The sequence below is a fragment of the Budorcas taxicolor genome, chromosome 19, assembly GCF_023091745.1.
Source record: "Budorcas taxicolor isolate Tak-1 chromosome 19, Takin1.1, whole genome shotgun sequence".
Taxonomy (NCBI): Eukaryota; Metazoa; Chordata; class Mammalia; order Artiodactyla; family Bovidae; genus Budorcas; species Budorcas taxicolor.
The window spans coordinates 14,000,085-14,022,068 of record NC_068928.1 but is presented as its reverse complement, the minus strand read 5'-3'; the positions used below and the strand labels follow the sequence as shown (position 1 = coordinate 14,022,068).

Here is a 21,984-nt window from a genome sequence, read left to right as displayed (position 1 = left end):
AGAATGTCTCCTTCTCTCTGATGGAGGGCTTCTTTGGACAGTACACACCAGTCTCCATTATTAATAAAACCACGCTGTTATTCATGGTATTTTACTGAACACCCCAGTTTAAGGGAAAGGTGAGGTAAATCATGGGCTATATATTTAAAGGGGTATTGTGTTGCCACTTAAAATTACATTTACAGAAAGTTCTTGATAATCTGGAAAGATAGTACTGATGTTAAGCAAATGAAAATGAGATATGGAAATTGTTTCTACAGTATGATCTCAATAAATGGGTAGAAAAAAGACTGAAAGGAAATTAACCTAAATATTGACAGTGATTGTCTTTCGATGGGATGATAAGTAGGATTCTTTTCTGCTTTTATTTTTCAAAATTTTCTGCAGTGAGCATACATTGTTTTAGCAATCAGGAAAAAAGTTAAAAGGGAAACAGACATGAGAGAAAGAGGGTTTAACTGGAAATCCCACAGGAGATGTTGGCTCCAGGGTGGAATGCTGCAGGCAGGGAGGGATCTGCCTCTGAGGATGACAGGCCCTGCACCTTGGTACATCAGCAGCAGCTGATAGCTGTTCTGGGGTCTGGATCACAGCCTCCAGATCCCACTCGCTTGAATTGCCAGCATTTCTGAAACACAAGGGTGTCTTCCTGGAGAGGTGACGTTCCTCTGGACCAGCAGAACCAACATTGCCTTAGGGAGGTCTGTCTCCGCTCCTTGTACTCCCAGAAGCGTCCAGGCAGACCAGTCAGCCAGGAGCCTCATGGCTTCATCCACTGAGGAAGCAGCCTGAAGTGGCCTTTGGCATTGGTGTTCTTTGAATTGGGTATCTGCCTCCTGTCTTCAGAGGCACCAGAGGAGTTGGGAAGGGCTGGGAGCGTTAAGGAAGCTGCATTTTACTCTGCTGCCCATCTTAAGGAATAAGAACTCCCAAAACGGAGCGGGTAGTGGTAGCTCTGACAAGGAGTAAAGCTGGCTGACTTTCTGGGGCCAACAGGAAGGGAGCAAAGACAGAACTCTGGGCATCATCTTCTCAGTATTAGGAATTTGAGTCTCCAGTTAATCTGAGTACTCTGTCCTCCAGTCACTGCCTAAACAGTATTTTCTTTTCCTTTGTAAGAAAATGCAGGACCCACTTTTTAAGTGAGAATTAAGTGAAAACATGGAAGGACTAACTTGAGCACTAATGTATGTGCTTCCTGCAGGCCCCTTCTCTCCCCGCACCCAACTTACTTTTAAACTTTCATTTGTTCTAATGACTATGGATTCTTTCTAGAAACAGCCCCGTGGACCTCCCAGGCCTACGACGCCCTGACATCAGTTGTGACGTCATGCAAGAACTTCAAAGTGCGCATCAGATCGGCTGCCGCCCTGGCCGTCCCCCGCAGGAGGGAGCACTATGGCTCGGTCGAGCAGTACGCTCAGATCTGGGATGCCCTGGTCACCGCCTTGCAGAAGAGCGAAGACACCACAGACTTTCTGGAGTTCAAGTACTGTGCCAGCCTGCGGACCGAAATCTGCCAGGCGCTGATTCACCTCCTGAGCTTGGCCAGCCCCTCCGACCTGTCCTGCATCAGGAAAACCCTCGAACTGCACGGGGATATGGTCCAGTCCTATATCCTACAGTTTTTAAAATCAGGAACAGAGAGGGATGACACCGGAGCACCCCACCACCCGCAGGAAAGAGACCAGATGGTCAGAGCGGCCCTGGGGCACATAAACAGTGTCCAGGCACTGGCTGGCGACCCAGCCAAAAGGGCCATCATGGCCTTTTTAGAAGATACCCTGACCGTTTATTTTGACTCATCTGGCTCTCAAGTAGCACTCTTAGGATTAACCCATCAGTGAATGGTCTACCATACTTTCCAGGGGTCAAGTGGAAACAGGAAGACCTGAGCTTGAGCATCAGATGTGTGGGGTTTAGTCTTAGGGGCAGAAACAGTCTTTTCACTATTTATTTAGAACGGGTTAGCAGCTATTGAAATTTTTCTCAGCGGGTTCATCCATGTTGCAGAGTGGTTTCACTGCCTTGGCTGTGGCCGTGGCTGCTGGACTCTCTGACTTGTGCTCGGGGAGCCAAGGAGTTGGGTTGTCCTGTGGATTGAGTAGGCTTGGGTTCTGAAGAGTGGTCTCAGAAGAGTATTTAAAGGAAAAAGCAAAAGGATTTAGGAGTTAGAATGTTGTATATTGTGTCTCTGGGAATTGTTTTTCTTTTGTAATAAACTCATGTAAAGCAGTGTGCCCATAGTCTACCATTTTTGTCAAGTTGCATTTATAGAAAGCTGTAAGTAGAGCTGCTGTTCAGCCAATTTGTGCTGGTTCAGCTGCATCGGTTGCTTTCAGGTTGATAAATAGCTGTTGCACTGAGCTCCCCGAGCAGCACCGCTGGAAGCCCCCTCCATGCCTTCCCACAGCCCTGTAAAGATGAACTGACGTTCAGGGCCCTCTGGCCGAGGCCCATGTTCATTTCAGCCTGGCTGTAACATCGGCTTCTATTTGAATTTCCTAACGTCCTTTAGGAGAATGTGGTCCCCTATGCTGAATTTTTGATGATTTTGCCACCTTTGAATTTGTGCCTTAAAAAAGATTGTTTAATTTACATGATTACAAGGAGAGGTTTTTAGATTATATTTTGATAATGCCCAAGCAGTTATAAAAGTCATTTCTCACTGAAACATGTTTAAATTTTGCATGTGTGTCTTGACCACCAACTTTATTGTAAGTGATTTCAGTCAGGAATTTAGAGATATATAATAAAAGATCCCATACTTCCACTTGATATGGATAGTTAAGAATCAGGATACATAGAGTGAGTTTTGGCAGTATATTACAACTCAGACGGTAAAGAATCCGCCTGCCAGTCCTGGAGACCAGATTTGATCCCTAGGTTGGGAAGATCCCCTGGAGGAGAGAATGGCTACCCACACCAGTATTATTGCCTGGAGAATTCCAGTGACAGAAGAGCCTGGTGGGCTACAGTCCCTGGGGTCGCAAAGACATTACTGAGTGACTAACAATAGTTGGCAGAATATTATTTAACTGCAGTTACTTTACTTAAAATACATACTTCAGAGCATCCGTGTGTCGTTTTTTCTCCTTTATCCTTAAGTTACTGTTTCCCTTCTATGTTGCTGTTTGTTCAAAAAATATGTTTAGGCAGAAACTAGGGAGCAGAATATTAAGATAGCTGAAGTCTCACTTTCTTTTGTTGGTAGAATACCAATTTCCAAAGCATGAGACTACCAGCACAGTAAAAACTACCATATGAAACATTCTCTAGACTTGCTTTTCTTTGGAGGATTCTGGGCAAGAATTGTTATAGAGCCCATGGAACTGAGTTGAACTTGTACCAACCCTGTCTTGAATCTTAGAACTTCCTTTTGAAGGAGTATATTCTTAGTAGCAGCTTGTTTACTTGCTATTTTCATAAAAGTAAAAATATGCCATATATAACTCATTCCTGGTTCTTTGAGCTTTCACTGGTGGGTTTCTTGATAAAATATCTCTGAAATGATTTTGAATGGCTTCCCTTGCTGATTCACTCTTACCATTTGCTTACTTTGAATAAAATTTTTTTCTTTCTAAATCTTTCAGTGCCTTTGAGGTTTCCAGGTTTCTGAAAACCGATGTTAATGTTCATATGCAGGAAGAAACCAAGGCTAATAAGCACTTCCAGAAATCCGTTAAGTTTAGACTGAGGGCTTCTGTCTGGGTCGGATGCTACTTCTCTTCGCCCTGTGACTTTGTGGCTGTACACCCAGGCTGAAGGCTCAGGAAAGCTGCCATCATAGAAGGAAGCCACTCAGAGAATAAAGGGCCAGGATTTATTTGCTGCAGAAACAGTAGGAAGTCTGGCTCTGATTCAGAATGCCAAATTCTGAACTTTCATTTGATACATGATACTGATGTTTCTCTTGATATTTAAAAGAAAATTTGGAAAAGGAGTCAGCTTGGCACAGAAGTCTAGAGCAAACTCATTGAATCAAGAGCATTAGGAAACATCACTTACCTTCCAACCTTTCCTGTGAAACTCACTGATAATAAGCCCACTTCCAGAGCCCAAGGAAGATGCACACTGTAGCCTCTAGCAGATTTAGTTAATGGTAGAGTCAGTCCCCTTAGGAGATGAGAAGTTAGACACCTCGTCGAGGAAACCAGAGCAACAACTTCCCTGATTTTGATATTTGTGCGTGAATCCAGACAGGAGCAGAACCTCACCACCAGCTTAAGTGAGCTCTAGTTACTCTGGTTGAGAGCCTGGGCTTGAATCCTGGCTCTGCTCTCCGTCTATGAACGTCACTTCACCTCTCACGCCTGGTTTTCTCATCTGTGAAATGGGGATGATGGTGCCTGCCTCATAAGGATGTTACAGCAGTGAAATTTGTTAATATATGGAAAGTTCTTAACTTTCCGTACTCAATAAAATCAGATGTTTGTTTTCCTTGAATTTTCAGAGTGCTGGGCAGAAACGGTATCAACACACCATGCGCTTTTATGATGCTGGTTGGACAGCTGGAGTCCCCTGACTGCACTTCTAGGTAGTGAACCTGGATCCAGCAGGGTGGGATGGGCACTGCCCCCAGGACCTCTGTGGCCAGCCAGAAACAGCCCGCTGTGGGTCCCCACAGATCCCTAATGGGCAAAGGCAGGGACTGCAAGTGAGTTCTGCCTCGTGACCCATCCCTGGCCAGTCTTCAGAAATTACATACCCAGTTTACACAAACTTCGGAATTACACCCGTTTAACAACTCTTCTTAGTAATTATGTCCTTGGGCAAGTTTCTAGACCTCTAATCGGTAAAAAGGGGAAAACTACCTCATAGAGTTTCAGGAGTCTGTCACATAATACGTGTAAAGCATTGTTTTGGAGCCGGCACAAAGCAGACGCTGCCCTCGTTAGCCTTTTCTTTAACTTCCTCCCTGGGCTTGACTGTCTCATTAGGGTGAGATCTCTGGAGTGGGATCTTGGGGAAGGAGCTTCTAATCTACTTCTAGTACAGTCCTTGAGTCCTCGGGTCTAAACTAAAGCTCAGCTCTAGTGGGTGAGGATGTTATATTCAGTCAGTTCAGTTCAGTTGCTCAGTCGTATCCGACTCTCTTTAACCCCATGGACTGCAGCACACCAGGCCTCCCTGTCCATCACCAACTCCCAAAGTTTACTCAAATTCATGTCCATTGAGTCAGTGATGGCATCCAACCATCTCATCCTCTATCATTCCCTTCTGCCTTCAATCTTTCCCAGCATCGGGGTCTTTTCCAATGAGTCAGTTCTTCGCATCAGGTGGCCAAAGTATATTAGGATTGGGCCAAATTCTCAGCAAACCAGCATTCATTTGCCATTTATACCCAACACTCCCAAGGACCCTCCTGCTGCCACCAGTAACAGTAACTAGGGGGAAGGTGGTGGTGGTATGGCCTCTCCAGGGACATAATTCAAAGAAAAGCACCTGTGTTGGGGCAAAGCCCTTCCCTTGAGAATTAATTGCTCTGCAATCTATTCTGTGACCTATTAGGAGTGACTACAGGAACACAGGTGTTTTTTTTTTTTAATTTAGAACTTCTATTAAAATATTACCACATTGATAGGTCAAGTAAGAAAATGCAAATGGTCATTTTATGGATACTGAAAGACTATTCGATAAAACTCAGTGTCCTTTTCTGATCAAAATTCCTTTAAAAAAGAATTTTAAAAGATATTTCATCAACATCATGAAATATTTCTATCTTGAAGAGTGACTTTGCTAAAATCACAACCAAGACAAGTCTATCATCACCACTGTTACCTAACATTGTGTAAGATTTCATGGTCAATCTGATCAAATAAAAGCAGATTTTTTCAGAAGTTTTTTCAAAGATTCCAAATTAGCGTTATTTGTAAAACACCAGTCTGAGAGACTGAATTCACGAATCATTATTTGTAGAAAATCAAGAAAATCAACTCCAAAAATAACAAAAGTTTTGTAAGGTAGCTGGTTACGAATTAGGCCAAAATCAATAGCTCTTCTATATATCAACTATAACCAATAAGATTTTATGTTTAAAAGATCTCATCGCAGTAGTGACAAAATATCAGGAGTAATCTAACCTAATTCTAACACAAGGATTTTGTGGAAACAAAATTTTTAATTGAAATTTTTTACAATGTCATTGAAGAAGACATTTTTAAAAAATGAGAAGATATACCATATTCCTAGATAGAAGGACCCAAAATTATAATAAGACTATGTCTCTCTGAATCCAGAAATTTAGCTAAATTCCTATCAAGATAAAAAAAATACTTTTAATGGCAAAATGATTCTAAAGTTCATCTGGAAAAATGGATGTAAAAATTCAAACCAAGGAATTTGAGTTTTGGCCACCACACCGTGCTTGGGCAGAGCAGGGTGGGGGGTCAGGGGTCAGGGGGGAGGGTGTGCAGGGAGAGAATTTATCCTCAGGGTGCCCTAAGGGTGCCTCGCGTTTTCAGCCTTTGTAAATCTCTCTGATCTCACTCCAGAGCTAGTCCACGCCCTCCCTCCCACTGAACACAGCTGGAGTGCCGGGACTCCATGCATGCAGCTGCTATCCCAAAAAGGAAAGCAGAACAGGCAGACCAGGGGAGGAAAGGGGAACTCAGCACCCCCAGCTGACAGCAAGTTCGCTGTTATTGCCCCCTGGTGTCTCCTGGCCTGGACCCCAGGCGGGCAGAGTCCTGGACCCGCACATCACGCTCCCAGAGAAGCTCTCTGCTTCTGGCCCTGGGATGGGGCACAAGGGACTGTGTGGGTCAGGGAGAGAGGGCGACACCCTGTTTGTTGCTTCTCTCCCCTCCCACCCCTGCCCCTTGGCAATCCCAATGCAGCCGTGGCCGTCACAGCCAGGCAGGTGCCTAAAGCTTCAGGGAGGGGAGCCCTTCTCTGACCAGAGGAAGTGTGGTCCCAACAGCAAGAGAGTGACGCCCATTGCTTTTTTTTGCTCTCTGCGTTTTTCTCACTTGACCTCTTGATGTGGGAACATTTTGTGGATAAAGCTATGACACCAGAGGGGAATTTGAAACTTTGGGAATGAAGGAAGAGCAATAGATGTGGGAAATATGTGGGTAAATAGACTGTTTTTCTTGTCTTAAGCTTATCATAAGATGTACACACTTCTAATATTCCCTGATAGAATCTTCAGTGAATATAGGTATGTGTGTGTGTGTGTGTGTGTGTGCTCAGTCGGGTCTGACTATGCGTGACCACCTTGGACTGAAGCCCACCAGGCTTTTCTGTCCATGGAATTTTCCAGGCAAGAATACTGGAGTGGGTTGCCATTTCCTATTCCAGGGGATCTTCCCAACCCAGGGATCGAACTCTCATCTCTTATGTCTCCTGTGTTGGCAGGCAGATTATTTACCACTGTGCCACCTGGGAAACCCCAATTATTCACGTAAAAATTACCATCTAAAGAGGAAGGGTAAAGAGATCTATATGGTAGTAAGATTTCTATATTTCACTTGAACAATAAAATGTTAACTCTAAACATCCTATGAAAGTTATTTTGTAGTCGCTAGAGAAACCACATGCACACACACAGATTACACAAAAGATATATTCAAAAACTCACTAAGTGATTAAGGTGGAGTATTGAAAATTATTCAAATAATCCAGAAGAAGACAGGAATGAAAAACATAGGGGACAAATAGAAAACCCCAAATAGTAGATCCAAACATATCAACAATTACATCAGGTTTAAACGGTCTAAATAGACTGATTAAAAGAGACTGTCAGAATGTAAAAATACCCAAGATTTGTGCTAAGGCTAAGTGATTCAGTCGTGTCTGACTCTGTGCGATCCTGTGGGCTGTAGCCTGCTAGACTCCTCTGTGCGTGGTTTCCCAGGCAAGAATACCGAAGCGGGTTGCCGTTTCCTTCTCCAGGGGATCTTCCTGACCCAGGAATCGAACCCACATCTCTTACGTCTCCTGCACCAGCAAGCGAGTTCTTTACCACTACTGCCACCTGGGAAGCCCATCCAAGATCCGACTATATGCTATTTATAAGAAACCCATTTAAAATTAGTGAAGTTTGAAAGGAAAAAAAGAAACCATGCAAATATGAGTACTAATAAAAAAAATTTTGGAGTAGCTATATGCTATCAGACACGATAGACTTTGGAGCAAGAAAACTTTTTGGGAATAAACAGGGAAATGGCATAAAGATAACAGTGTCAAGTCACAGACAAGGCCTAACAATCCTAAACAGCTGTGACCCTAACAACATAACTTCAAAACACATGAAACAAAGACCGATAGAACTGAAAGGAGAAACGACGACTCAGCAATCGCCGGTGCAGACTTCAGCACTCACTCCTTTCTCAGTAACCAACAGAACAGCTAGACCATATTCTGCATCATGAAACAATTCTGGACAGATTTGAAAGAGTCGAAATCATGCCAACTCTGATCTCTGACCATATGGAATTAAGCCAGAAATCAATCACCAGGAAATCTCTTAAGTACTTGAAATTAAATAATATACTTCTAATTAATCCATTAATTAGATGGATTAATTATTCCATAGGTCAAAGTGGGACGTCTCAAAGCAAATAAGAAAATACTTGAAACTTAACAAAAATGAAAATATATCAAAATGTATGGTACAGTTAAAGCAAGGCTTTGATGGAAATTTATAACACTCAGTTGTGTCTGATTCTTTCGACCCCAAGGACTGTAGCCCTCCCAGGCCCCCCGTCCATGGGATTCTCCAGGCAAGGATACTGGAGTGGGTTGCCATGCCCTCCCCCAGGGGATATTTCCAACTCAGGGATCAAAACTGCATCTCCTGAATTGCAGGTGGATTCTTTACCCCATTGGTTGCTTTTTATTTGGCAAGCACAGAGAAGATCCTAGATGCATTACATTACTTCTTTTTTTTAACACTTAAATCATCCTATTATAAATAATAAAATATTTTGCAGCTATTTCTGTTACTTAAAGGTTTTAACTATTTTTGGTTCTCTGATTTCTTTCAGTAAATACTCTCTTTTAAAAGTTGAGATATTTTTGATATATAACATTATATATTATATGATAATATCAGTTCAGTTCAGTTCAGTCGCTCAGTCGTGTCCGACTCGTTGCGACCCCATGAATCGCAGCACACCAGGCCTCCACGTCTATCACCAACTCCCGGAGTTCACTCAGACTCACATCCATAGACTCAGTGATGCCATCCAGCCATCTCATCCTCTGTCATCCCCTTCTCCTCCCGCCCCTAATCCCTCCCAGCATCAGACTCTTTTCCAATGAGTCAACTCTTCGCATGAGGTGTCCAAAGTACTGGCGCTTAAGCTTCAGCATCATTCCCTCCAAAGAAATCCCAGGGCTGATTTCCTTCAGAATGGACTGGTTGGATCTCCTTGCAGTCCAAGGGACTCTCAAGAGTCTTCTCCAACACCACAGCTCAAAAGCAGCAATTCTTCAGTGCTCAGCTTTCTTCACAGTCCAACTCTCACATCCATACATGACCACTGGAAAAACCATAGCCTTGACTAGACAGACCTTAGTCGGCAATGTAATGTCTCTGCTTTTGGATATGCTATCTACGTTGGTCATAACTTTTCTTCCAAGGAGTAAGCGTCTTTTAATTTCATGGCTGCAGTCACCATCTGCAGTGATTTTGGAACACAAAAAAACAAAGTCTGACACTGTTTCCACTGTTTCCCCATCTATTTCCCATGAAGTGATGGGACCAGATGCCATGATCTTCGTTTTCTGAATGTTGAGTTTAAGCCAAGTTTTTCACTCTCCTCTTTCACTTTCATCAAGAGGCTTTTTAGTTCCTCTTCACTTTCTGCCATAAGGGTGGTGTCATCTGCATATCTGAGATTATTGATATTTCTCCCGGCAATCTTGATTCCAGCTTGTGCTTCTTCCAGCCCAGCGTTTCTCATGATGTACACTGCATGTAAGTTAAATAAGCAGGGTGACAATATACAGCCTTGACATACTCCTTTTCCTATTTGGAACCAGTCTGTTGTTCAATGTCCAGTTCTAAGCATATAGGTTTCTCAAGAGGCAGGTCAGGTGGTCTGGTATCCCCATCTCTTTCAGAATTTTCCACAGTTTATTGTGATCCACAGAGTCAAAGGCTTTGGCATAGTCAATAAAGCAGAAATAGATGTTTTTCTGGAACACTCTTGCTTTTTCCATGATCCAGCAGATGTTGGCAATTTGATCTCTGGTTCCTCTGCCTTTTCTAAAACCAGCTGGAACATCTGGAAGTTCACACTTCACCTATTGCTGAAGCCTGGCTTGGAGAATTTTGAGCATTACTTTACTAGCGTGTGAGATGAGTGCAATTGTTCGGTAGTTTGAGCATTCTTTGGCATTGCCTTTCTTTGGGATTGGAATGAAAACTGACCTTTTCCACTGGTGTGGCACTGCTGAGTTTTCCAAATTTGCTGGCATATTGAGTGCAGCACTTTCACAGCATCATCTTTCAGAATTTGAAATAGCTCAACTGGAATTCCATCACCTCCACTAGCTTTGTTCATAGTGATGCTTTCTAAGGCCCACTTGACTTCACATTCCAGGATGTCCGGCTCTAGATGAGTGATCACACCATCATGATTATCTGGGTCGTGAAGATCTTTTTTGTACAGTTCTATGTATTCTTGCCATCTCTTCTTAATATCTTCAGCTTCTGTTAGGTCCATACCATTTCTGTCCTTTATCGAGCCCATCTTTGCATGAAATGTTCCCTTGGTGTCTCTAATTTTCTTGAAGAGATCTCTAGTCTTTCCCATTCGGTTGTTTTCCTCTATTTCTTTGCATTGATCGCTGAGGAAGGCTTTCTTATCTCTTCTTGCTATTCTTTGGAACTCTGCATTCAGATGCCTGTATCTTTTCTTCTCTCCTTTGCTTTTCACTTCTCTTCTTTTCACAGCTATTTGTAAGGCCTCCTGAGACAGCCATTTTGCTTTTTTGCATTTCTTTTCCATGGGGATGGTCTTGATCCCTGTCTCCTGTACAATGTCATGAACCTCCATCCATAGTTCATCAGGCATTCTATCTATCAGATCTAGGCCCTTAAATCTATTTCTCACTTCCACTGTATAATCATAAGGGATTTGATTTAGGTCATACCTGAATGGTTTAGTGGTTTTCCCTACTTTCTTCAATTTAAGTCTGAATTTGGCATATAATATATATGATAATACATATAAACATAAAAATATATAACACATATATATGTTATATATATAAATAAACTTATATAAGAAGTTTCAGGTGTACAACATAGTGGCTCACAATCTTTAAAGGTTATACTGCGTTTATAGTTGGTATAAAATATTGGCTATATACCCTGAGCTATATACAGTATATTCTTGTGGCTTATCTTATACATAGTAGTTTGTGCCTCTTAATCTCCTACTTCTATTTTGCCCCTCCCATCACTTTCCCGATTGATAGCCACTAGTTTGTTCTCTGTATCTGTGAAACTGCTTCCTTTTTTTGTTATATTCACTAGTTGACCAACATTCTTAAAAGTAAAAACAGCAGCGTGTCTTGGAAACTCAAACTGTAAACTATAGCAATGTAGCAGAATGGCCAAGAGATGGAGACAGAGGACACAAAATGATTCAGACCCAGGCTTTTTCACCAAAGCTGCGTTTCTCAGGCTCAGGAGCTACAGCACCTGAATTTCAGGTTGCTTTCATTAGAACGATGGTTCTCAAACTGGACTGCACATTGGAATTACTAGGGGGACTTAAAAAATTACCAATCCCGAGTTTAGTGGTCTGTTGTTGTCAGTCGCTAAGCTGTGTCCAGCTCTTTGTGACCCCATGGACTGCAGCACGCCAGGCTTCCCTGTCCTTCACTGTCTCCCGGAGTTTGCTCAAACTTGTGTTCATTGAGTCAATGATGCCACCCAACCATCTCATTCTCTGTCTCCCTCTTCTCCTCCTGCCCTCCATCTTTCCCACCATCAGCGTCTTTTCTAATGAGTTGGCTCTTCACATCAGGTGGCCAAATTATTGGAGCTTCAGCTTCAGCACCCGTCCTTCCAATAAATACTCAAGGTTAATTTCCTTTAGGATGGACTGGTTTGATCTCCTTGCAGTCCAAGGGACTCTCAGGAGTCTTCTCCAGCACCACAGTTTGAAAGCATCAATTCTTTGGCACTCAGTCTTCTTTATGGTCCGCCTCTCACATCCATGCACGACTACTGGAAAAACCATAGCTTTGATTATACAGACATTTGTTGGCAAAATTATGTTTCTGCTTTTTAATATGCTGTCAAGATGTTTCATAGCTTTTTTTCCAAGAAGCAAACGTCTTTTAATTTCATGGCTGTGGTCACCATCCAGAGGAATTTTGGAGCCCAGGAAAATAAAATCTGCCACTGTTTCCATTTTTTTCCCCATTTTCTGGGGTGTACTTTTGCCATGAGGAGGTTTAAAATCGCACAAATGATTCTAATTATAGCAAACTATGAGGCCCACTACTTTAGAACACACACCAACAGGAGGTCTCAAGCTGGTATGTTTCAGAATCACAATCACGTAGAGGAACTTGTGAAAAACAGACACCCAGGCTATTGTAATCTTCATTCTTCCAAGAACCAGTGCATACTGAAATGTTGATGTATCAACTTAGTGTGAAAGTGAAAGTTGCTCAGTCATGTCCAACTCTTTGTAACTTTATAGTCCATGGGATTCTCCAGGCCAGAATACTGGAGTGGGTAGCCTATCCCTTCTCCAGGGGATCTTCCAGACCCAGGGATCAAACTGGGGTCTCCTGCCTTGCAGGCAGATTCTTTACCTGCTGAGCTGCCAGGGAAGCCCACCAACTTAAGACAGTTGGATATATAATCAAGAATAAATCTGGGATTTCCCTGGTGGTCCAGTGGTTGAGAATCTATCTTCCAGTGCAGATTCAGTCCCTGGTTGGAGGACTAAGATCCCACATGCTGCAGGGCAGCTAAGCCTGCGAGCCCCCGCCTAGAGAAGCCTGCACACTGTAACTGCTGAGCCCGCCTGCTCCAGAGCTGGTGCTCCACAACAAACGAAGCCCAGACACCGCAGCTGGAGAAGGCGCCACACCGCAGTGAAGGGCCTGCGCTTTGCAGTGAAGACCCAGCGCAGCTGAAAAAAAAAGGACTAGATCTGGTACAGTCTCAAAACTGGATGCTAATATATCAGAGCAACATCAGGCATCAAATGTTTAAGAACATTTTATAGGAGAAAATTTTTAATTGAGAAAATGCTAACCATGAACTTAATTCCCCCCCTGGAAACGGAGAGATGGGCACCCCTCAACTGTCTGGTGTCACACAAGAGCAGGTTCCTGGACTGGGCCAGCAGGTTCCCGCAGCAGAGAAGCACAGCCTACACACGGTGTCAGGTTCCAGAAGTTTATAGCCGTGTTTGATCATTCCGCCGCAGGACACCAGGAGGAAGTAGAGCTCCTCCGGCAACTGCAGCCCAGCCTTCAAGAGGGAGGCTCCCCCAGCTTGCCTCTACTCCCCTTCACCAAAGGGTTTAAATCATTTTAATATTAGGTTTATTTTCTAAATAACATTTATCAATTTTTCATATTATACAAGTGATGAATCTTCATTGTGGAAGTTTAAGAAAAGAAAAACAGTAAGTCTATGTAAGTACGCTTGAAGGCAGAAGGAGAAGGGGGTGACAGAGGATGAGAAGGCTGGATGGCACCACTGATTCAGTGGACATGAACTTGGGTGGACTCTGGGAGAGGATGAGGGGCAGGGAGGCCTGGCGTGCTGCTGTCCATGGGGTCGCAAAGAGTTAGACACGCCTGGGTAACTGAACAACAAGAGCAAATATGTAAGTAAAAATGTCTTGAGATTAGCACTATTATCAGGACTTCCCTGGAGGTCCAGTGGTTAAGACTTCACCCTCCAGTACAGGGCTCGATCCCTGCTCCATGGGCTAAGACTCCACATACCTTGCAGCCAAAAAAAAAAAAAAAAAAAATAGTGTAACAAGTTCAATAAAGATGTGAAAAAAACTGTCTAAACAAATCACTGCCATTTTTACAGGTTTCATGGCATAGGGTACATGTCTGTGTATGATATACACTATATATATGGATCACATACACTTTATGTGTATATGCACGTTAACACTCTTCCGTGTATATGGACGTAAATACTCTTCCAGATATATTGTGGGAAAACAATCAACAAAATTGTGGTTATAACATGTATACTTTCTTGTAGCCTGTCATTTTGCCTAATAATATACCATGAGCACTAAATATTCTTCTAAAACCTGACTTCAATGATTTGATAATAGTTCATCACATCAGTATCTCATAACATATCCAGTTCTCTATTGGACATTGTTTTCCAGTTGTTTGTTGATTTACATGCACTTGTTCATAGATGTTAGAGTTTTGGGGGGGACATGTGGGGTGGGGCAGAGAGATAACTCCATGCCTTCCCAAGCAGGTCGCCGGGTGCTGAACCACCGATGTATAGTAATAGAAACAGTGATCACGCCATCCTTCCCCCCGGGTCTGCCATGCCTCCTTGCCCAATTACCACACTCTTATCCTCCCACAGGACTGTGTGTGCTCCCTGGTCTTCATCCCACTGCTCCTCTATCCTCATGCCAGTCCCAACCCTCTTTAACTCTTGGACTTTGTAGTAGGAAGTTCAGTAGCCAGATGACCCACCAGACAAGTCTGGTTCTGCCCTCGCTTTCACGACTAGACAGGGCTTTTGACTCCACCTTTTGCTTGGGAATCTCAGATGCAGCTAATCATTATTGAACATTTAGTACTGACTTTTAAACACCTTGTATTTAAGAGGAAATGAATATAAGCTGCAAGAGGAAGAAAAGGAGTTTTTTATTTTTCCGTTTAACAAATGTCCATAAAGTTCTTTTTCTGTAAGGTCTGGCCTCCTGCCATCTTTGTTCTGCGGAATCCTTGCCAGGCCAGGAAGGCTTGGTCCTTCTCCACCTCTGGGTCCTTCCCCACGTGTTGACAGCTGAGATGGCAGGTGGGCCAGTGGTCATTCTGGCAATGAACCTGACTCTGGAACCTGGGCTCCAGCTTTCCAGGAGCCCACCTGGTGCATGACCCCACCGGCCTTGACCACCCTCTGCCCCCATGACGCACGGTCACCCGCTTAGGCCATCAGTTCCCTCTGCCCTCCAGCCCTCAGCTCAGGTCCTCACTTCTTTCTGAAAACTATGACAACATTCTCCAAGAGGGCCCTCAGTCACTGGCAGGTCTGTGGGGCTCCAGGCTCCTTTCTCAGCCTGCTCAACCTATTCTCCGAACCGCAGGCCACCAAGCTGGTTCCCTGGGGCCTCCTCACGCCTTCACATGGCTCACAAGAGCTTTCCTGGCTGCTCCCCCACCTCCCTGTCATCACCAGCCCCCCAACCCACCCAGCCCTATGTGGGCTCCAGCTGTATGGGCTTTTGGGCCCAGGCCTTGGTTCACCCTTCAGACTGCTCATTACAAGCTTCTACACACACCGCAGGTCTCGACAGACACACGCACTCTTTCCTCTAGGGCACTTTTCCTGAGCACCTGTGAAAGGAGGATGTTTGTGGTGTCAGCTCGGAGGGCGGATACAGGACTGAATGCAACAAGCAAGCCCCTAGCACAGAGCCCAGCGCGGAGAAGCCCTAGCTGAATGCCAGCTCTTGCCGTTCTTTTTACTACGATTCGTGCATCTCTATCATGGACCACAATTGTTTATGTGGCTGTCTCCTGGCTCGACCTGGAGTTCCTTACGAGTTTGCATCGCATCTCACCCACCTTCTATCTCCTCCCCAACCTGGGGCTAGGCCACGCCTACAGGAGACTCTCAGGGTGTGTCTCTTGAATGACAGGTAGAGATATAAATATCCCCATTTTCCAATCAGAAAACTGAGGCCTAGGGAGGGGAGAGTGACTGGCCCCAGAAGGTGCTACCTGTCAGAGCAGGAGCGGAACTCAGGTCTGGGAGACGCTTCCTCCAGTGCTGATCTCCCCCGGTGTGTGCAGAGGCCAGATGCAGAACAAATGAAAATACAAAGAGGAGTTACTTTCCAGTTTGCTATTTTTTTGCTGTGTTTGGCTCAGATCTTCCCACTATAGTTTTCCTAACAACTCAGGCCCTAAGAGGAAGACCTCACACAGCTTTGCGCTCAGGTGGGATGAACTGTGACACTGGAGTTGACAGCAGCCTTCAGGGTCACCTGGTCCACCCCACCCCATCCCTGAACCACGAACCCAAGAGGGGAAGGGAGTCGCCCACAGTCACGTGGCTGACAGCAGAGCCAGACACCCTTTCCAGTGCTCCTCTTAGTCACGGCAAGTGAAGCGGTGTCCGCGTAGAGGGAGCCGCAGAAAGGAGTCCAGGATTTACAGGGTGCAAACTCCCTGGGGCCCTCCAGCACCAGCAGTCAAGGCCTGCAGCCTCCAACAGGTCCCCCCAGAGACAGTGCAGCCCACCCCGGGAGGGGAGGCCCAGGAGGTTGAACAGGCGGGGCGCCTGCAGCCGGGGCCGCGCCCGGGGGGGTCGGTCCAGCCTGTGTTCTCTGCCGACCATTGATGAGCCCTGCTCTTTATAGCTTCTCCAGCAGAGAGCAATTAACTTCTTGAGCTTGGAGGTTTATGGCCAAAGATGGGAGAGGGGACGTTCCACCCCACTGGGGCCCTTTGAAAGTAGAAGCATCTGATTTATCTCTGGGCTGGGGTACTTGGCCTTTAGCTGCAGAAGGACTGTCCCACCCGGCCCCCTCCCCCTTTCCTGCTGGCCACGCCTTGGGGCGGGAGTCACAGCTGGATGAGGATGCAAGGTGGAAGGCACGGGGACTCACGGGTCGAGGCAGGGAGGCCGCTGAGCAGCCTGCTGGCTGCCCCAGGGCTCCTGCTGGGACTCGGGAGTGGACCACTGGGCAGGTGCCCCCGTGGGTCAACAGGCTTTTACCTCTTCACCCTTCCCACCAACCCAGACAGACAAATGCCACCTGGGTGTCAGCAGGCGGAGGGTGCAGAGCTAGATGACATACCAGCCCGGGCCCTGACGGACGCGAGGCCAGTGAACATGACAGCGTGGGAGGGAAGGCTGCCCAAGGGGAGTCTCACTCAGCCTGAGCCAGGTCCCCAGGGAAGCAGTCAGGCAAGACTTGCCGGAGGAGGCTGGAGAGATGGAAAAGGCTTTGGAGAAGGGGCACACAGAAGAAAGCGTGTGCGGCTCAGCATGGCCGGCTGTGCCTGCACCCTGAATCAGGAAGGGGAAGGAGGAAAGACCAGGAGGTGGGCAGATGGAGATCACAGAAACCTGTGCACCTCCTGGGGTGTTCAGATTTTATTGTGGGGGAGCCAAAGAGGGGTTTCGAGAAGTGTGTGGGTGATACGATCAGATTTAGTTTAGAAAACGCGTTCAGGTGGCAGGGTGATGACCGATTAGAGGGAAGGAGGCCCTGTGGTTCTCCCACGAGGCTGTCCATCGACGCCACCTTGGGGAGCATCAGAAAGGCTGATGCCCCGGCCAGCCTCCAGAAAGGGTGCAGGAAGTGCTCTCTGGGGTCCCTGTTTCTCCGGGGGTCCCCACTAGGGGGCGCTGTGGCCGTTCAGGTGAGAAGTCTGGAGACAGAGGAAGACACGCCTTCAGGCGGAAGAACCGCAGCCTGCAGTGGTTGGCCAGATGTGTATCCGTAGAGACAAGGGAGGAGAACGCAGCCAGGCAACTCCTCAAAAGGTTACACACAGAGTTCCCGGATCACCCAACCACTTAGGTGCACACCCAAGAGAAATGAAAACATGTTCGCAAAAAAAAAAAAAAAAACCTTGTATACGAATGTTCATGCAGCCCTCTTCACAACAGCCCAAAAGTAGCAACAACCCAAATGTCCATCCACTATTGGAGGGATAAATAAGATGCGGCAACTCATTACCATAGAGTGTTTTTCCTTGAAAAGAAGACTGACACCCTGATACATGTTACGGCATGAGCGGACCTTGAAGACTTGACGCTGAGTGAGAGAGGTCGGTAACAAAGGACCCATACGCAAACGTACTCTATGATTCCACTTATATGAAACGTCTAGAATAGGCAACTCTGTAGAGACAGAAAGTAGGCCAGTGCTTGCCTAGGACTTGGGGGGAAGGCGAGACCGGGAACTGATGGCTTAGGGGGTGTGGGTGGGTTTTCTTGGGAGGAATAATCAGAGTATTCCAAAATCCACGGTGAAGGCTTCCCTGGTGGCTCAGTGGTAAAGAATCTGCCTGCCAATGCAAGAGGCATGGGTTCGATCCCCGATTTGGGAAGATCCCACATGCTGGGGAGCAACTACTGAGCCTGTGCTGTAGCGCTCGGGAGCTGCGGCTACTGAGCCCGCGAGCCACCACGACGGAAGCCCGTGCACCTAGAGGGCGCGCTCTGCAACGAGAGAAGCCACTGCCGGGAGGAGCCCGCGCCCACCGCAACCACAGAAAAGCCCTCTCAGCAACGAAAACCCAGCACGGCCAAAACTAAATGAGTAGACTTTTTAAAAATAAATACACCAATAGAACATGAACTCCATGGTGGCCATGGAAACATGACATTTCTAAAAGCCACTGGATTTTACACGTTAGAAGGAGGGGTTCTGCGCGGATTATAATCTCAACAAAGCTGTTAGAGAGAGAAAGGGGAGGTGTGGGGACTGCGGATTTTACCCTGGGAAGATGGGGCCCTTGAGAGGGCTGTGAGCAGAGGGGCGCCTCGGTCTCACAGCCTTACACAAGCTTCCCTCTCGTTCTGGTTGCCCAGCCTCAGTGCTGTCGAGCCTTGGGGCAGGGTAATTCCTCGTCTGGCGACTGTCCTGGGGACGTGGGATGTTTCACAGCATCCCTGATCGCTACTGGTGCCAGGAGGAGCCCCCTCCACTCTTGCGTGACTACCCAAAACACCTCCAGCCACTGCCAAACATCCCCTGGGGAGCAAAAGCACCCTGGCTGAGAACTGCTGCTCCAGACTGTAGCCAGGAGTGTGCACAGGAAGTGGGGGCTGCTTAGGAGGCCTTTACGTCCCTTGAGCAGATTGGTGGGGCCAGAACACCCCCCAAAAATCGGGCAGCTTCACTGACTTCAGACTCAGAGGCTGTTGGAATGAATGCCACAGGGAAAAAGAGAACAAAACCCAAAGAGTTGGTTCAATTTACTTTTACTTTTTGAGCACAAATATTATGCTAAAGGCCTCAGGGCAGATACCAAGGTGAGTAAAATAAGCTTCCAATCCCACCTCACAAACACTGAAATCTCTCCGTCAGGGCAGGAGTGAGGTACAGAATGCTCTGAAACTGCAAATTCCATCAATAGTCGAAATAGTTCTGGACTGTCCCCTCCATACCAGGCAGTTTCACTCATGTTGTCTCATTTAATCTTTAAAACTGTGAAGTACATATCTCCCTCTCTTATTTTTTTTTTTTTTAACAGATGAGGAAACTGAGGCTCAGAAAGACTGAGTAACATATTTACAGCTGCCCTGTCTGGGACAGAACTGGAGTTTGAACACAGGCTGTTTAATGCCAAAGCCCAATGCTGGCTTTCAGAAGCTTCTAGGAGGTGGGACTTGAGCTCAGCATTGCAGAGATTGTCAGGCAATGTAGGGGTGAAATGGGACAGTGACACAGAGCAGGCAGAGGTGACTGCCTGGGCAAAGCTTGGAAGGGATAAGACAGACAGGAATTTGGGGACAGGACGTTTTCTTAGAACACAGAGCTCATTTTAGTGGAAAAGTGTTCCAGAACAGAGCACAGGGAAGCTAGGACACAGCCAGGTGAAAAGGAGAGGGCTCTGTTAACAGTGGTGAGTGGTTTTGCATTTTATTCTGCTGGCACGGAGGAGGAAAATAATGAGAACTTTGACCTACGAAAGAAGGTTAAAGACCAACATATCCCAAATGTATCTCATTCTTAGGTTTGAAGGCTGCTGTGCCCCGTCTTACCTACGAGGCACAAACACACCTCTCCACATCAGGCACAGAGGCTCCCAAGAAGGATTACCTGGTGTCGATAGATGAACTCCCAGAGGTGACCAACGATACAGTAAAATCTGGACATTACCTGCAAAATAAACACATTGGACTACTTTCTCAAACCATGCACAAAAATAAGTTCAAAACAGATTAATGACAAATGTAAGACCTGAAACCATGAAACTTTTAGAAGAAAACAAAGGCAGTATTTTTTTTTTTAAGATATGTCTCCTCAACCAATGGAAAAAACAGCAAAAGTAAGTAAATGGGGCTGCATCAAACTGAAAAGCTTTTACATAGCAAAGGAAGCTATCGACAAAATGAAAATATGTCCTCCTGAACGGGAGGACATAGTTCCATTCAAGAGAACATACTTTCAAATGATATATTTAACAAGGGGTTAATATCCAAAATATACAAAGAACTCATAATTCGACATCATAAGAACCAACTACCCAATTTAAAAATGGGCAGAGGACCTGAATAGACCTGAAGCCCAATCCCGATTCAAAGGTCCTCTGAGTGGGCTTCCCTGGTGGCTCAGACAGTAAAGAATCCGCCTGCAATGCAGGAGACCTGGGTTCAATCCCTGGGTTGGAAAGATCCCCCTGGAGAAGGGAATGGCTGACTACCCACTCCAGTATTCTGGCCTGGAGAATGCCATGGACAGAGGAGCCTGGCAGGGGGTCACAAAGAGTCAGACATGACTGAGCGACTTTCACTATCACCCAGTTTAAAAATGGGTAGAGGACCTGAATAGACATTTTTCAAAGAAAGATATATGAAGGCCGATAAACACATGATAAGATGCTCAACATCACTAATCATCAGGGCAATCAGAACCACAATGAGATACCTTTTCACACCTCTTACAGTGGCTATCATCAAAAAGAAACAAATAACAAGTGTTGGCAAGGATATGGAGAAAAGGGAACCCTTGGTCCCTGTTTGTGGGAGTGTAAATTGGTGCAACCACTATGGAAACAGTACGGAGATTCCTCAAAAAAAAATCGATGGTTCCTGGAATTTGTCTGGTGGTCCAGTGGCTAAGAGTCCACGTTCCAGTGAGGGGGCCCACGTTTCATCTCTGGTCAGGAAACTAGATCTGACGAGCTAGAATGAAGATGGAAGATCTCACGTCACAGCTAAGACCTGGCACAGCCGAAAAAAAGAAAAAAACAGTTGTTGATCCCTTTACATGACGAAGAATCACATAAGGTGAATTTCATGACACGTGTACTTTCTGAGCCAAAATATGAACACTTGAGAGCTTAGCTGTGAAGAAAACTTGCTCTTGAATTACAGATGGGGGAGGGGCTAGTCAGACCTGCATTAGCAGGAGGTGGTAAGTTTCGGTAACTGGCCCAAAGTGGCCCAGTCTGAGCTCTTTCCAATAACAAGGCCAGCTTACATGCACAAACCTGAGTGTGTTCAATCAGATCGGTTCAGATCAGAGTAGCTTCAGGTTCCCATGCTTTTGGAAAAAGCTTAGCAATATGTACCCCAAAAGCCTTAAAAATCTTCCCACCTAGGAATGCCACTTCTCGAATTATTTTTAAGAAACCACCCAAAGTGTAAGCAACACCTACCGTATATCACAGGGGATTCTACTTAACACTCTGTAATGACTTATATGGGAAAAGAATCTAAAAAAACAGTGGGTGTATGTATATGTATAACTGATCCAGTTCACTTTGCTGTACGCTTGAAACTAACACCACATTGTAAATCAACTATACCCTATTAAAAAATTTTTTTAAGAAACCCAAATGCAGGCAAAACATGCATAAAACCACCCATCACATTTTAATAGACAAAATTGGACATAACCCAGATTTCCAGCAGCTGGGGAATGGTTAAATCCACAATGGGGCTTCTCTGTGTTAAAGACCTTACAGGCATTTAAGATTTTTATGAAAAGTCTTGAATGGTGTGGGGTCACATTTATGTTACATGTTAAGGCAGCAAAATTGGCTACAAAAATAAAACATATACATTATAATAATGGCTATGTTGGTGCTCTGAGAAAG

At 45.4% G+C, this 21,984-nt stretch overlaps 1 protein-coding gene across 2 annotated transcripts in view; it reads left to right on the top strand.

The window, feature by feature from the left end:
- Positions 1–2,235, top strand: part of HEATR6 (HEAT repeat containing 6) — a 33,923-nt gene extending 31,688 nt beyond the window's left edge. For both annotated transcript variants that reach the window (XM_052657741.1, XM_052657743.1), the window contains one exon: positions 1,276–2,235. In XM_052657741.1, the coding sequence (XP_052513701.1) occupies positions 1,276–1,847 (572 nt within the window). In that variant the 3' untranslated portion in view covers positions 1,848–2,235. The remainder of the gene's footprint in view (positions 1–1,275) is intronic.
- The last annotated feature ends 19,749 nt before the right edge of the window (positions 2,236–21,984 follow it).